The sequence below is a fragment of the Mesoplodon densirostris genome, chromosome 6 (genome assembly GCF_025265405.1).
Source record: "Mesoplodon densirostris isolate mMesDen1 chromosome 6, mMesDen1 primary haplotype, whole genome shotgun sequence".
Classification (NCBI taxonomy): Eukaryota; Metazoa; Chordata; class Mammalia; order Artiodactyla; family Ziphiidae; genus Mesoplodon; species Mesoplodon densirostris.
This window is the reverse complement of record NC_082666.1, coordinates 36,964,842-36,982,468: the sequence shown is the minus strand read 5'-3', so window position 1 is coordinate 36,982,468 and position 17,627 is coordinate 36,964,842. Positions and strand designations below refer to the sequence as shown.

Here is a 17,627-nt window from a genome sequence, read left to right as displayed (position 1 = left end):
ATTTTAATTAATTTCCCCTCCCACCCTCCCTCCCTCCCTCCCTTCCTTCCTTCCTTCCTTCCTTTCCTTCCCTCCTTCCTTTCTTTCCTTCCTTCCTTCCTTCCTTGGCTTTTACTTCTTCCTCTCAGGCAGTTCCCATATGTCCATCTCTTTCATCTTCTGAAATATTGTCAACATCCTTGTCTGCTGTCATCTTCTCTCCCAGGGTTTATACCTTTCTGGTCCTTGATTTCATTTTTAAATTTTTGGGTGAGGGTTGCAAGTGTATTAAATCTGCTGTGTTTAACTGGAAGTCTTTCATTTGTAATTTAAAAGAAATTGTTATGTATTTTTTGTTACAAGCTCTTTCTTATTCCTAATGTTGTATGTTTGTATATAACCTTTTTTTCCTTCACTGGTCTTGTGTTTTGGCTACTGGTCTTTATGATGCACTGATTTTGGCAAAAGTTTTTTGCTTTTCCAATGAATTTGAATATATTTTCTAATTCTTTAACATCTTTTTAATCTTTACTGAGTCCTAACCACCTCCCTCATAAACCCCTATTTTGTTTTTTCCTTTTTTTCAAGCTTCTTGTATTAAAATTTTAGTTTCTCCCATCCCCCCAGCCGCCTGCATTTCTTTCTCTCATTTAAAATATAAAAACATGTCAAACTCAAATTTTCTGGTGTAGATAAGCTTTTATGTCTGGTATTAAACATTTCAATGTTGATATCCTCTTTGCCCCAAGAATTATTTAGGAGAGTGTTCTGTAGTTTCCAAGTAGGTTTTCTTTTGGGAATGCAAGTCTTATGTTCTATTTTGTAGTTTTATTACATTATTACATGGTAGTCAGTATGACCTCTATAATTTCTACTTTTTTTAAACTTGTTGCATTTTTCTTTATGGTCTGGGATATAATAAATTTTGTAAATATCCTATGGTTAATTTAGTATTAGTGATAAGCATGACTTGTCTCATTTTTGTGTTATATTTTGTTTAAAAAAAAAAAGCAAGCATGGTTAAGAGAATTTATATATATCCCTTTCTCAGTTGGTTTCAAGCCTAGAGCAGCCTGAGAGCAAGTCTTTATTGCCTGGGTGGTAATGGGGCCAAGACTAAGATGAAATTCCATGCTGATATGTTCTCCTTACTAGGCCACGCCTGATATTACAGACACTGGGAGTGCAACACAGTATCCCACATAGCCTCGGGTAGAAATTCTTGTTTGATCTTGGGCCATGTATCACCATCTGGTAGATTTGAATGTTTCAGGAATTTTAGCCCCAAACATTTTTGCTGCTTATCTAAATAATTGGGATCTGGTCATCCTGCTGGGACCTGGCTGTTATCTCACTGACATTTTAAACACATTCACCACTGTTTCCCTAAAAGGAAAATGGATAGGGCAATAGACGAGTTCTTCTCCCTTCCATTTGCTTTTTAAGTTGTAGGCAGTAGGACTGCAGTTTCCTTTATCCAGTTGGTCAATAAAAATACACTTAATGTTTATACCATGCCATAATGATGTATTGGCAAATGATATACTCCCTGTCCTTGAGAAGCTCGTTCATAATAGCAAGCTGGGAAGACAGAGGTGGAATAGAATATACTGACAAATTAATATGGTTGATATGGAAATGTACAAGTGTTAGGGGCGCACAGAGGAAGATTGAATTTTCCTCAAGAATGGAGGAATGCGGAAAACCTTAAGGAGAGTGTGATGATTAAACTGGGTCTTGAAATAGGAATAGGTGCTTGTTGGATAGGGAAGGAAAGATAGGCATTCTAGACGAAGGGAACATCGTGACTATGGCATGACATAAGACAGTGGATAGCATGTATGTATGGGAAAGAGTAGCTGGCCTCTTGCCTGGAGAACACTGTGTGTATTTGGGTTTGGGAGCAGTGAGGCTGCAGGAGTTAGTCTGGGGTTAGATGGAAAAGAGCACTGATTGCCACGTAGAGGGATTTGCACTTTACTCCATCGGCAATGGGTAGCCATTGCAGGTTTCTAAGGATGGGATAAGGTCTACCCTTCATAATTTTGGTATTCAAATTTTGGTTCTCCATTTTAACGGTTTATTACCCAAAATGTGACTCACCTAGAGTAGGTGATTGAAATGTTCTTTTCCTGATATATATAATTTATGATTCAGCTTCAGATGTCTGTGCCACTTGCCATGAACATGCTACCTGCTTGCAAAGAGGAGGGAAGAAGATGTGTATTTGCAAATACGGATTTGTGGGCAATGGGAGGACTCAGTGTATTGGTAAGTTCTGAATCCTGGGTTAAGTTGAAAAGTTGAGTCAAGAAACAAGATTCTCTAGAATTAAAGAGTTGATGTCTTGGGGGAAAAACATTATTTTGTTCATGTGTTTTTATTACAAGAAGGTTTGTCAATTATAATAAGTCTTTGTTTTAGTGTTGGGATGTATCCTTTCTCTAGCGTTTCCAAGGAATTATCCCTCATGTTAGAGGTCATTGAACTTGAATCTCTGGAAACTCTCTGACCTAACACAGATTTGAAATCTGTTTTAACTCTTGAGTTTAACTTAACAACTCGAGTGAGTATTGCATTTTTAAATTTCTCTAGTTGTTTTGATAGGAAACTATTTAGTACCATGGGGAAAAACAAAACACAGTTGCCAACTTTTTGGCTGATTAGTGAAATACTGTTGCTTTGAGTCTCATGTCTACCAGAATCCATCCTCTACAAATTTTTTGTAGTTGTGACCCTTTAGGGTCTTGGATGACTTAAAGAAATACAGAGACCTTTAGGCTAGAAACATCTGGGGTAATTTTTTGTCTCATAGCATTCACCATGCCATGAGAGTCAGACAATATCCAGGTTCAAGCCCCATTCAGAGAGAGGGAGAGTTTCATAGTAACTTTGTAGTAGTGAATGTTAAGATAATCACAGTTTCCTCCCAGCAACCATGTTACCTGCAGTAAAAATATGGATAGTTTTGCCTTGTAGCTGTGGATTGACAGTATATACGGCCTTGTTGTGGTATCTTTGTTTTTGTTTTGTTTTGTTTTGTTTTTCCTCCCTAAAGAAAAATGGCAATTAAGTCCTGAGTTTAAATAGTCATATTCTACTTCACAGGTACATGTTTTCACAATCATACACCATTGCCTGTTCCTGCAGGCTGGAGTTGGGCCTTCTTGACCCTTCTCTCTTTAGAATTCTGCCCATAAGATTCTTCCCCCACTGCTTATGAGCAGGTGCTTGGAAATGAAGTTGGGATTGGGGAGCACAGACAAGGCTTTTCTACTCCCTCCCCTACTGAAGTCCTCCTTTCATGAAATCTCACTGCAATCTTGATTGTTCTTTGACTTCTGAACAATAGAAACTTCTCTGAGTGGGTGGAGGGGGCTTTATTAATTTATGTGGTACTTGCTCCCAAACACTAGACACTGCATATCACAGTACTTGGCCTGATGAGACCACGCTGTAGGTTACAGGTAAGATCATAGGTGTGCCAGAGGTGCTATAACATGGTATTATGTCAAGGGACCTAAGAATTCTAGAATCTCATACAAACACAGATGTCCCTTCTGATGAAGTCTGCAGGGGAGATATGCCTCAGAAACAATGGCAAAGGACAGGAATATTCCATCTTATGCACAGGTGGACTTGTATCTGAAACCCCCGTGCCCTGCTCAGTAAGCTGGACTGACTGGACACTTGGCCTGGCAATGCCTTGAGGGTCTGTTCTGCTCATCTGAGCGCTCATGCAGATCTTACCACAGATGGTTTTAATGATGAATAGTGTTCCAGGTTTAATTAAATTAAAAAAAAGATAATATAAGAAAAATGAAAAAAATAAAACCCCACCAGATTTTGAGTGGGGCTGGCGGAGGGCAGGGGGGTTGGCTCTTGAGTTAGCAGGAATGGAGTGCAATTGTGGGAGGCGACTGAACTGCTTTGAGGGAACCAGTAGTGGAATAAAACACTAAATAACAGACAAGAAAACTCCAGTTCATAAGTTGATGATATCCCCCTGCCAAAAAACTAGCTGGTTAGATCAGCTCTCAAAGGTTGCAAAAGAAATTGGTCACAGGAGTTTCCTCTGATGGTAGAGGCTAGGGCAGAGTCAGCAAACTGGAGCTTGTGGGGGTGGGGGGTGGGGCCGAACTTCACTGCCACCTGTTTTTCATTACTAATTTGTTTACTGATTGTCTGGGACTGCTTTTGTGCTCCAAAGTATGGATGAGCAGTTGCAATTGGAGACCTCTGACTGGCCTTTGACAGAAAAAGTTTGCTGACCCCTGGGCTGGAGGACGGAGATGGGAGGGAGGTTTACTTTCATTTTACATTGACGTCAAATTGTTGAATTAGAAATACTCGGGGCAGGTTCTGTGGTCTCATCAAGCATCACATGTTCCAGCCCCTCCTCACTGGGTGATTAACATTATTTATAAGGGTCACTGACGATTAGCAGGAGCTGCTTCTGCCTCAATATTAGCCCTGCCCCTGGGTGAGGCTTGAGCACTAATTCCATTGTGTCTCCTGGTAACTCAGAAGTAACAGATTTTCCAGTTAATCATTGGATGTAAAATCATCCTACTCTGGTTTTCGTTAAAAAAAAAAAAAAGCAAGAGAATGGTTAGGCTGGAAAAGTGGGATTCTGTTGGATTTGTTTCCCCAGGCCTATGACAAGATCTTTTTAAGTGTGGAGAAGTTCAAAAAGCATTCCCTTCTCCCAATCTTCAAATAAGATGGACTATCAGATTGAGATGTTGGGTTTCTCTTGTGGTTTTGTAATACACCTGGTGCGAGACTACGAGGGGCCCGCGTCCTGTAGTCTGAGAAGCATAGTGAGAGGAGAAGAGGCTGGGGAAATAGATCTTTCTGCTGTTGTCACAGAATATTGATTCTCAAGTCCATAACACAGGAGAACAGTCTGGGTGGTTGATCGTGGTATGGATTGACAGCCCTTTCTGTGCGTTGTCTCAATGTATCAACAGATAAAAATGAGTGCCAGTTCGGAGCCACTGTGGTCTGTGGGAACCACACATCTTGTCACAATACACTGGGAGGATTTTATTGCATTTGCCTAGAAGGATATCGAGCCACAAACAACAACAAGGCGTTCATCCCCAATGACGGCACCTTTTGCACAGGTACTCGGGAAGGGGGCTGCAGTGATGGCAACGTGGTGACGGCAGGACGGTGCCTGGTACCTGGGATGTGGAGGAGGGCGAGGGTGGGGACAGGACATAGTGTGATTTAAGGGAGGGACTCTCCTTTGTCTATGAGGGAAATTTGGGCTTGGACTGAGTATTAGTTCATATTAGGGAATTATTGTTCACTTTGTTAGAGGGAATAACTGTACTGGGGTATTTAGGATAATATTCTTATTTTGCGAGCTGCATGCTGAAGTACCTAGGGGTGTTATTATGAAGTATCTAGTGTTTATCTGTAAGGTACTTTAAATGGCAAAATGTGAATGATTGTTGAATCTTGGGGGTAAGGGTGGGACTAGGGGAGACTGTAGTATTCTTTTTCTTGTTCTGTGTGTTTGAAACGTTTTATAACAAACAACAAGAGGGGGCTCTCCGAGATGGTGTGCCATCTGCAGTTTCCTTGGAGTGACTCTGGTACCCGCCAGCTCTGTGCACGTTGCCCAGGGGGCGGGCCCTGTGATGCAGCAGCATGCTGCACCTGTTAGAGACGTGGGCTTGTCTCCTGGAGGAATAAGTTGAGTGAGGAGTGAATAAGTCGAGCTTTTAGGACCTCAGTAGCTTTGAAGGTCAGATTTGGGGCATATGTTGGTCAAATACAAGGGGTGGGCAAAACCCTCCTAATTTTCAGTAGCTCCTGTATTATCTGAACTCTATTTACAGCCTGTCATGATAATATAGCTCTTAGGTTTTCTAAGAAAATCTTTGAACAGTAATGAAGAGGAAAGGCAGGAAAAGACTCCTGGTTCTAAGATGGTTTTGCATAGTCTTAATGACTCTCCTTAAAAGCTTTGTGATATTTAAAGGTTTGGGGGAGAAAAAAAGAGAGAGGAGAGCATTTTTTATCTTTGTACCCGCAAGGAACCACAGATTTTGATGCTCAGATTCATTCTCCCTCTTGACCTGTACCAAGGTAAAAATCCCTCAAAGGGAACATTTGATTTATTCTTGGCATGAATGAACACATTCCCTCAAAGAAAACATTTTACAATATCTTGTTGTTTTAGGTAGCAAGTTACTTGCTACATGATTGCAGAAGTGCAGTGCAGACCCGGTGCAGCCCAAATAAGTAAATTTTAAAAAAAAGAGTAAGTGGAGAGATATGAGACTGATGTGAAAATAAGGCTCAGGGCTGCCATCTCTCTACCAGCATGACTCCAAATAGGCATGGCTCTGTTGTGTGTGCCAAATAGGCATAGACCCCAGTGTTCAGGGTCTGCTGAAAACTGCAAAATACTCTTTCTCTGCCTTTGAATTCCTCAGCTCTTGGGAATCCATCCTGACTCTATTGACAACAGCAACGTGCTTTATCATAAGCTCATTTCCTGCAGTACAAGGGCCTAATGCCATTTCTTCTAGAGAAATGTAACAGCACTTCAGCTTTGGCTGAGAAATGAGAAAAATGGCGGTTGGGTGTGTGTGGGGGAAAGAACCTGGAGGGAGTGAATGCTTTGCTTTGCCATTCGTCATTTCCTGGAACCTGCTGCCCCAAACCTGTATCCCATAGGTCTGCCCATGGTGAAGTAAACACCTTCATTCCTACACGTAAATCACCACAACTGAGACCAGTGTAGTCTGTTGGTGTCTCTCCCAGGTCAGGAGCCTTGTTTTCCACGTGAGCCTTTGCCCACAAGCTTCTCAGCTGCCCTGTTGTTTCGGGTCCCAGAGCAGCCTGCTGTGGTCTCAGACACAAATGCTCAGCTCCATCAAGATGCTGCTTGCTCGATGTGGGCTGTGCTCACTAGCCTTGCAGCCATCCTGAGATTTCTCCCAGTGCTATCTCTAACAGAATTCTGCTGCCCAAATCCCAATCCTTTGTTTTAGCTGGATTTATTCCTAGAGTCATGCTTTACCACTCTGGAAGAAAGAAGAAGCAAGGAAGGATAAACCCAAGGGAAAAATCACACTGGGGACATGTTGCTCGCTACTACCCAGAGCAGTGCTCACAGCTATTAGCTCCTTGCCTTACTCCCTGTGGAATCCCCTGCCTCCTGCTTAGATCTCCAACTGTGGTGGGTGACGGCCTCAGACCCCTGCTACTGCCCCAGTGCCTTGGAAGGAAAGGCCAAAGATTCTCAATCAAAAGATGGTTAAAACAAAGCTCCATCCCCCCAAATGCCAGAGGCCTTGACTAAGGCCCCATTGTCACTCTTGGGGAGTGATGGGGCTGTGCCTGAGCTCCCTCTGCAGGTTAACATCTCCCACCCTTTACTCTTGCCTCTTACTTGCTCAAGCCCCAGGATATAGATAACCCAGGTTCTTCCCAAAGGCCCTGTTGAGTATAGTAAAATACATACACAGGGTTCTTTTTTACTCTATTAATTTAAAGTTTTGGGAGGAGTAATAGGGACTGGAGCTGGGCTTAAGTTTATTTTTGAACTGTCTGTAAAGTAGGCTTTCCTAAGCAAGCTATCAATATTAGCAAGATTGTGAAGGAAATGCTTAGCCCTTTAAGTTCAGGCTCTTTGTTCATGGCCAGCGCATCTCTGAGCATGAATATGGTTTTTGAAAAAAAAAATTATTTATTTATTTTGGCTGCACCAGGTCTTAGTTGCATGGCACGTGGGATCTTCAGCTGGGCATGTGGGATCTAGTTCCCCAACCAGGGATCGAACCTGGGACGCCTGCATTGGGAGCCCGTTGTCTTACCCACTGGACCACCAGGGAAGTCCCCATGAATATGACTTGAAAATGGTTTTCCACTTATTCAGCTACTGCTTTTGCAAAAGTTATGTGTCAGGAAAGGATGGAGCTGTTACCCTAGGATGAAGCTCTAGAATAAAGTCTGGGTGAATGGGTCATTTACTTCTTTTTTTTTTAATTGAAGTATAGTTGATTTACCATGTTGTGTTAGTTTCAGGTGTACAGCAAAGTGATTCAGTTATATATATATAACTTTATATATACATACATATATATATATATATATATATATATATATATATATATATATATATTATTTTCCCTTATAGGTTATTATAAAATATTGAGTATAGTTCCTTGTGCTATACAGTAAGTCCTTGCTGGTTATCTATTTTATATGCAGTAGTGTATATATGATAATCCCAAACTCCTAATCTATCCCTCCTCCCCACTTTCCATCATTTACTTCTGATTATAATGATCCAAAATTGTTCTTGCCAAAAGGAGACAGAAGAATAAGTCAATATTTCCCCCCAGAGAAGAAATATAGCTTTATTTTGTCCATTTATTTTAAAAAAATACTTATGTAGAAAAGTCAAGCAATTATGGACACATATAAAGGAGAAAGAAAAAAAATTACCTAATATTAACCCAGAGTCAACAACTCTTTTTTTTTTTTTTTTTTTTCCGGCTGTGTTGCATCTTCATTGCTGTGCACGGGCTTTCTCTTGCTGTGGTGAGCGGGGGCTACTCTTTGTTTCAGTGCGCAGGCTTCTCATTGTGGTGGCTTCTCTTGTTGCAGGGCATGGGCTTTAGGCGCGTTGGCTTCAGTAGTTGCAGCTCGTGGGCTCAGTAGTTGTGGCTCGTGGGCTCTAGAGCGCAGGCTCAGTAGTGGTGGTGCACGGGCTTTGTTGTTCCATGGCACGTGGGATCTTCCTGGACCAGGGATTGAACTCGTGTCCCCTGCATTGGCAGGCGGATTCTTAAGCACTGAGCCACCAGGGAAGTCCCTGAACGGAATTTATTACATGGCTGTACCATGTTACTTAACTCATTATTTTTTCCCCTATTGTGATTGTTTTTCTGTTTTTTGCCATTATAAGAAATGCTCTAATGAACATTTTTGTACTTACATTCTTACAAGTAATTATCTCCTTATTATAAATTCTGGAAAATAATTTCTATGTCAAAGGGATACGTACACATTTTACATTTTGATACATAGTGCCAGACTGTATTCCAGAAAGTTCATACCAATATTCTCTCTCACTAATCATTTCATGAAGGTCTTCATTTCTTTACATCCTTGCCAACACTGGATAATATCAATACATGATATGAATTTAACAGTTCTGATTTTAAATGGGTGTTTGTGTTCCTCTAATGTGGCTTCTTAAGATGTAGGTTTCTGAGCTGAACTTGGCATTTGAGGAGGGAAGGTGGCCTCTGTCTTAGAGCATTTAGATCTAGTGCAACAAGCCATGTGGCCACTCCCGTGATTCCAGCCAAGAATCCTGTGACAGTGAGTGTATGCATGTGCAGGCTCATTGCTCATGGTCAGGGTCACGGTTATGAAGGAGTGGCTTGTGCTCCAGGGAGAACTGAGTCAGTAGAGAGGCGAGGTCCACTCACTTATTAGCTAACACGTATTGAGGACCAAAGGTCAGCCAGGCACTGTGCTAAGTGCTTTCCACATGTTTTATTTAACCTCTGCAAAAAGACCTACTATAATTAACTTCATTTTACAGAAGTGATTTGGAAAGGTCAAGGAACAGGTATTAGTACAACTAGTAAGTAGCAGAATCAGTTCTCAAACCTGGGTCTGTTTGACGTTCAAATCCATGAAAAGACTTTAAATATAGAACACCAGGGCCCTGGCATGTGGTCAGAGTGTCCTGCTCAGTTTTGCTACTTTCTACCAAGGAGTTGTTCTGGCTGTGGGTAAAATTAAATAATCCTATATATAGAATGGGGCATAGGGAATTTTCTCCCTGGTTTAGTTAAGTATGTTAATAAGGTTGCTCAGAACATTTTTTCTTCACAAGCTAACGTGTTGTAACCTTGGACACCCCATGGAATCTGCCACTACGTGGAGAAGCTGTTCTGATGAATTTAATGTGTTTATCCAGCCAAGATTCTAGAAGTTTATTTATTTATTTTTTAAATTTATTTATTTATTTTATTTATTTTTGGCTGTGTCAGGTCTTAGTTGCGGCAGGCAGGATCTTTGTTGAGGCATTTGGGATCTTTCGTTGCAGTGCGCAGGCTTCTCTCTAGTTGTGGTGTGCGGGTTTTCTCTTCTCTAGTTGTGGCCTGCAGGTTCCATAGCCCGTGGGCTCTGTAGTTTGCAACACACAGGCTCTCTCATTGAGGCATATGAGCTCAGTAGTTGTGGCACATGGGCTTAGTTGCCCCGCGGAATGTGGGATCCTAGTTCCCCGACCAGGGATCGAACCTGCGTCCTCTTCATTGGAAGGTGGATTCTTCACCACTGGACCGCCAGGGAAGTCCCTCTAGAAGTTTAGAAAAGGGCTGGTTTGTGAGCATTAGGAGGTAGCAGGGGATTAAAAGTCAAAATCGTGTCATACTCATCTCAGTGATACAGGGTAGATACATCTAGACATCATTAAGGCAATTGATATCTTTGACAATCTCTGTGGAAAAGATAGAGAATTGTTGATTGGATGATGGTACAGTTAGACTGTAAAGGGAGAAAGGGTGTGGCATAGTGATTAAGAATAAGGTCTGAGGGCTTCCCTGGTGGCGCAGTGGTTGAGAGTCTGCCTGCCGATGCAGGAGACACGGGTTCATGCCCCGATCCGGGAAGATCCCACATGCCGCGGAGCGGCTGGGCCGGTGAGCCATGGCTGCTGAGCCTGCGCATCCGGAGCCTGTGCTCCACAATGGGAGAGGCCACAACAGTGAGAGGCCCGCGTATCGCAAAAAAAAAAAAAAAAAAAAAGAATAAGGTCTGAGAAGCCAGATGTCTGGCTTCTGATCCTGGCTTTTGCACTGCTTAGCCTGTGTGACTTCAGTCCAGTTAACCATTCTATGCTTCAGTTACTTCATCTATAAAATAGAGATAATAATAGCATCAACCTCCCAGAGTTATTGTGAGGATTAAATAAGATGGAAAATAATCAGTAATAAATAATGAAGTGTTTAGAACAGTGCTTGGCATGTGCAAGATGACATGCAGGAGTTATTGTTATTAACAATCATTATAACAATTATTGTTATTAGGCTGTTGAATGATTGTACACAAAGCAAACTGATTAATGCCTATAGTGACTCATACAGAGCTAATCAGTATCTAGAAACTCCAAGTCTTTTCTATACCACTGCATCTTTGCCTTATAATACTTGGAGGCCTTATTTCTAGCAGTCTACCGAAAAATTCATTTTTCCCACTCACTATCTTTGAGGAGTCTGAGGCAGGGGGACAGGCTGGAACATGGCTTCTGTGTTAAAGGTATATATATAAACGCATTTTACAAATTCCTCAGTGGAATAACAAAATCTTGATAAGCTAGAATGATGGATCCAATCTAGGAACACATGTTAGATCCTGCAATGTTGAAATAATTTCTAAAGTTTGTACTAGATTGAGACTGATTTTATTTTATATTACTTTTAAAAATCCTTTCTTAACAGTTACCAAACCTCCATGATTCTGTTATCAACAATTGTTTGTTTTACTGGTTTCATTTCTTACCACGCTTTGTTGTGTTTTACGATGTCTTCCCCTTTCTTGACATTATTTATTCTGATGTTTTTCACTGGCTCGAGTATTTTCTCAAAATCTTTTTCAGAAAGGAAATGTCAGTAGTGTAGTTCTTGAGATCATTCATGTTCTAAAATGTCATTCCTTTGCTTAAATATAGCACGATGTTTTGCTCTCTTTTCCTTAGAGCTCTATAAATATTACTCCAGTGCTATCTAGCATTTAGTGTTTCAGACAAGAAGTCCTGCGTCAGATTGGTTCTCTTTTCCTCATAGATTACCATTCCTTTCTCTCAGGAGGTTTTTTTTTTTTTTCTTTCTTTTTGCGGTATGCGGGCCTCTCACTGTTGTGGCCTCTCCCGTTGCGGAGCACAGGCTCCGGATGCACAGGCCCAGCGGCCATGGCTCACGGGCCCAGCCGCTCCGCGGCATATGGGATCCTCCCAGACCGGGGCACGAACCCGTATCCCCTGCATCGGCAGGCGGACTCTCAACCACTGCGCCACCAGGGAGGCCCTCTCAGGAGGTTTATAGATTTTTCTCTTATTCCATGAAATTCAGAATGACTCATTTTTCAACATTCATGCCTGTCACCTTAAAAGGCTATTTGGATTTGAATACATAAGCTGAGAGATTTTTCTCTTGATATTAATTCTTATACATTTACTCCATTCTCTTCTGTAATTCCTTTTAAATAATATTGAATATTTTGGGTCTGTCCTCATATCATTTTTTGTCCCATAGTTTCTATCTTATATAATTAATATTTCTACGTGCTTTGGAGAATTCCTCAGGTTGAAATTTGTGAATTTATTTTCTAGCAGTGACCAACCTATTATTCAATGCCTCCACTGAGTTTTTATTTTTGGCATTCATATTTTGTTTTTAATTTCCAAGACTTCCTTGTTTTCTCAGAACCTCCCCTCTTTTTCATTAATACAGTATCCTCTTAACCTTGTTTGGACTTCACAGTCTCTTCGTATGTCAAGAGTGTCTTGGTTATTTCTTACTGCATAACCCCACTCCTCCCACCCCACCATTACCCCAAATTTAGCGGTTTAAAACAACAATTTATCATTTGTCACAATTCCATGGCTACGTGATTTTGTAATGTGTAGACATAGTCAGCTGGTGGCTGGGCGAGGCTGGACTGTGCTGGCAGATGAAAGAAGGCCTCTCTCAGGTCTTCCCTGGCAGCCCAGTGGTTAAGACTCTGTGCTTCCACTGCAGGGGGCAAGGGTTCGATCCCTGGTCGGGGAACTAAGATCCAGCATGCCGCCCGGTACAGCCAAAAAAAAGAAGGCCTCTCTCACACATGGCTCGGGCCTTGATGCTGGCTGTTCACCAGGCCACTTTATTTCTCCTCCATGTGGCCTCTGTCTTCACATGGCATCTCATCTTTAGGGCCTCTCTCCCAAGCACGGATTTTCTTCAGCATGGACACTGGATTCTAAAAGAGGGAAAGAGGGGGACTTCCCTGATGGTCCAGTGGTTAAGACTTTGCCTTCCAATGCAGGGGGTGCAGGTTCAATCCCTGGTCGGGAAGCTAAGATCCCACATGCCTCACGGCCAAAAAACCAAAACATAAAACAGAAGCGATATTGCAACAAATTCAATAAAGATTTTAAAAGTGGTCCACATAAAAAAAAAAAATCTTAAAAATAAATAAATAAATAAATTTAAAAAATGACGGAAAGAGGAAGCTACCAGCCATCTTCTCAGGCTGGGTCCAGAGTAGGCACTGTATCACTTCTGCCGAGTTCTATTGGCTAAAGCAAGTCTCAAGACCAGCTCAAGGGGAGGGGAAATGGTTTGCATTCTTGATGGGAGGAGAAGCATACAAGAAAGGAAGGAGAGGAATTGTTGACAGCTATCTCTGGAGCTGATCTCCCACAGAGTTCCCAGAGTTTGCTGCACTAAAGATGTAGGTTGATCAGAATTGGTAACTTGGGTCTCCTCCAGCAACTGAATGAATTACTGGTTCCCAGACAACAATCAGGAAGGGATGAGGTGTTCCTTGGTCCAAAACCAAAAAACAAACAAACCAATATAAAGAATGTAGTGAATTTTAATAAAATCACAGTAAACAATTTAAAAGGATTCTGAGATTATATTCTTCCTTTTGGGGGTGGGTTGTTAAAATATTCTTTTTTTAAATGAAATCATAGTGCTAGTTAAAAAAAAAAAAGTCTTTACTGGCAAAATAGAATATTGGCCACCTTATATCAGTCCTTCCAAAATGACTGGTCTTTGAAATCCCAGAGTCTGGGAACAACCAGGCTTTCTTCAGTCACAATGCCCGCCTGTCCTCTGCCCCCCAATGGTTCTTGCAAATGTCCTGGAAAAAGTCCCCTTTTCCTTAAGGTACTTTTCTTTCTCTAAATGAAATTGGTGTGTGTGTGGCTCTGATGGAGTTTCCAAAGTTTTAAATTTTGTTCACTACGCCAGGTCTGGGGGAAAAGACTGCTAACTGGCAGAGAGGTTTCTTTTTCAGCCTCTGAATTATTGTGTGGTTTTTAGTCCTGGACCTGCTACCACTGGCAATCTTCAGTCAAGGGGAAAAGTTGGCTAAGGAGCATGTCTTGTCCATCTTAAAGGCTATTTTAAGCCCTTCTAATCTTGGTAAAATTAGCGAGACCCTTCTGAGTTATGTTCTTTACTTCTTGCTGCATTGTCCTATGCTCATGAGCTGGAAAGCATTTTTCACTCTGGTCTAAATTGTTTTGTATTAGGAGTTCTGCTTCAGATATTTTAGTATGAGGTTGAGGCTATCCTTATTTTATAGTAATTGAGTTGTTTTTTTTTTTGCGGTACGCGGGCCTCTCACTGTTGTGGCCTCTCCCGTTGTGGAGCACAGGCTCTGGACGCACAGGCTCAGCGGCCATGGCTCACGGGCCCAGCCGCTCCGCGGCATGTGAGATCTTCCTGGACCAGGGCACGAACCCGTGTCCCCTGCATCGGCAGGCGGACTCTCAACCACTGCGCCACCCGGGAAGCCCAGTAATTGAGTTTTTTTAGCATACTTTTTTGGGTTCATTTTGTTGGGTTATTTGTTTTGTTGATACTTGTTGGTTTTTGTAAATTTTCAGAACACATTGACAGATATTTATTGAGCACCTCTTAGGGCCTGTGATGTGAAGGATACAGAAGAAGAACTCTTAAGGAGTAAAATAAAATTCATGATACAATTACAAACAAATGCATTCACTTATAAGTGTAGATTGGGAATGTGAGAAGTGGCTGTCACAATGTCCCCCCACTTTTTTTCTTTTTTCTGTTTTTCTGTCCCTTCTTATATTTGGGATGGGTCTCAAGACATAGACGAGTGTGAGGTTTCCGGCCGGTGCAGGCATGGAGGACGGTGCGTGAACACTCGTGGGAGCTTTGAATGCTACTGTATGGATGGATACTTGCCAAAGGGTGGGCCTGAGCCTTTCCATCCAACCAGAGATGCCACGTCGTGCACAGGTGGGTTTCTGCCAAAGATGCAGCATCCGAAGGTGAGAGTCTGTTGGTGGTGACTTTCTCCTGCTCTGAGCCTAAGTCTGTGGGTCTGTGTTGGGGATGTGTGTTGGATCTGTTCCTTTGTAACCTATGAAATAAAATAACAGTCAAGATAGAAGGGGCTATATTAAAAAAGCTAAAATTAGTATGCTTTGGGGATTTTGAGTAGTTAATAGATATTCAGATATTAACCATTATGTTAGATAGTAAACAGAGCTGATCTGGTAAGAGCCACCATCTCAAAAGTGACCAGGGAAGTTATAAAAGCCTATATGTCTTAAGGTATTGTGCAATTCAGATGTTTTACTTTGCTGGGCTAGGCTTCTCCTCTTTAGTTAGTATCAATTAGTGAGGGTTGATTGCCAAATCCTTTCAGTTTTGTGCATGTATAGATGCTATTACCTGTGGAAGGCCAGAAGAATGAATAGAGGCACTCACTGGAAACATGCCCAGAAGTCATGTGGAAATGAACCAGCCTATTTAAAATATGGCTTGGGTGTGTATAGGTGAGGGGAGAGGGCATGAGGTAGAGGTGGAGAGAGATTATGAATTTTGAAAATTCACATTCATATAGTAATGAGTTTGATGTTAATTTGTTTTCAGAAATAGACTGTGGCACCCCTCCTGAGGTCCCAGATGGCTATATCGTAGGAAATTATACCTCTAGGCTTGGCAGCCAGGTTCGTTATGCTTGCAAAGAAGGATTCTTCAGTGGCCCAGAAGATACAGTTTCAAGCTGCACAGCCTTGGGCACATGGGAATCCCCAAAATTAAATTGCCAAGGTGAGTTTTCCAAAGGTCCAGCTTCCCAGCTTACACCATCTTGAGATTGTTTTCGTATTTCTCTCTAAATCTCTCTTTGGGGTACTGAATGAATTAAATAAATCCAATAAATTCCTATTGTTTCTAATAGGTTTTCAGTTGATTCTCTTGATATTTATAGGAATAATATTTTATCATCTGCAAATAATGATAATTCCATCTTTTGTTTTTCTATGTTTATAAAAGTTATATTTTTCTCTTGACTGACCACTTAGCTTGTGTTTTCAGAACAAAATTTAAGTAGTAATATTGACTTTGACTATTCTTTTCTTATTCCTGACTTTCATGGGAGTGTTTCATTATTCATTCATGATCTTGGCTTTTTGATGTTACATACATCTATTTATATTCTTATGTACACTGAGAGAGTGCTGTGAGCCAAGTGCTGTTCTAAGCATATATCTATCTATATATATATATATATATCTATATCTATATATATATCTATATCTATATATATATATATATATAGAGAGAGAGAGAGAGAGAGAGAGAGAGAGAGAGAGAGAGAGAGAGAGAGACTCATTCAATTACAATATCCTTATGAGTGTGTGCTATTATTATCACATTTTACAGATGGGAAGACAGAGGCATGGAGAAGTTAAGTAATTTGTTTGAGGTTATCCAACTAGTGATAGAGCTGAAATTTGAACTTAGAATTCTAGTTTCTGAGATTGTGTGCTTAATCACTCTGGTATATTGCTTCCATTTTTGTGATGATGTTGGCTTTTGGTTTGTTTCTACTTTTGGCTTTCTCTCTCTTCATCAGTTCACCAGTTTTTGACTATATGTACATAATATTGAGGAAGCCTTCATCTATTCCCATTTTACTGGGATTAAAAAAAAATCAGAAATGAGTAATTTTATCACGTCTTTTAGGCATGTATTAAGGTGATCATATATATTTTTTCTCCTTTTAACCAGTTATATGCTGGCTTATATTTCCTGATCAATACTAGTTGCTGGAATGGATTCTTCTGGGTCTTTGGTGTTTTTTTTCTTTTAATCGGGATTATATTTGCTAAATTTTACTTCGAAGTCTTGCATTGATATTCATAGGTGAGATTGGTCTATTTTCCTTTTCTATGCCATCTTTGTTGGTTTGGGTATTAATGTTATTCTAAATTTTGAGGAAAGAATGTGAAAACATTTCCTTCTTTCTCTATTCTCTGGAATACTATAAATAGGATTTTTAAAGATTTCACCTAGAAAACCATCTGGATGTGACACTTAGGGAGAGGCAGTCCTTGGGATAGTTAAAAAAATTAATACTTACTGGTCCTGTTTAAGTTTCCTATTCTTGTTGATATCCATTTTGGTAATTTACATATTCTAAGAAAAATCATCTATTTCAAGTTTATTTTCAAATTTACTTGTAGAGAGAAGTGTAAGGCACTCACGTTTTTGATTTTCTGTAGTTATTTTATAATAGTGAAATATTGGAAACAATTTCAAATGTCTGTCGATAAGGAAATTGGTTAAATAAATCATAGCATGTACATAAAGTGGATATTTTGTAGCCGATAAAAATTATGTTGGGAAGAATCTTTACTGACATAGGTAAGTATTAACAGTATACTACTGAGTTACAAACTGTATGAATAACATGGTCTTAAGTTTGAAAAATGTACATGTAAATGTACATGAAAATGTTTCATATGTACATGTATGTTTATGAAAAAGTTTAAAAAGCTATATATCAAAACATTAACCATGGTAGTTGCCACTGGGAGGGATCCTGGATGATTTTTTTTTAAATAAATTTAT

General features: G+C 40.6%; 1 protein-coding gene across 1 annotated transcript in view; it reads left to right on the top strand.

Moving 5' to 3' along the window:
• Nucleotides 1–17,627, top strand: part of SUSD1 (sushi domain containing 1) — a 116,403-nt gene that overhangs the window by 8,743 nt on the left and 90,033 nt on the right. The window contains exons 2-5 of the mRNA XM_060101326.1: nt 2,137–2,250; nt 4,953–5,108; nt 14,850–15,002; nt 15,642–15,821. Of these exons, the coding sequence (XP_059957309.1) occupies nt 2,137–2,250; nt 4,953–5,108; nt 14,850–15,002; nt 15,642–15,821 (603 nt within the window). The remainder of the gene's footprint in view (nt 1–2,136; nt 2,251–4,952; nt 5,109–14,849; nt 15,003–15,641; nt 15,822–17,627) is intronic.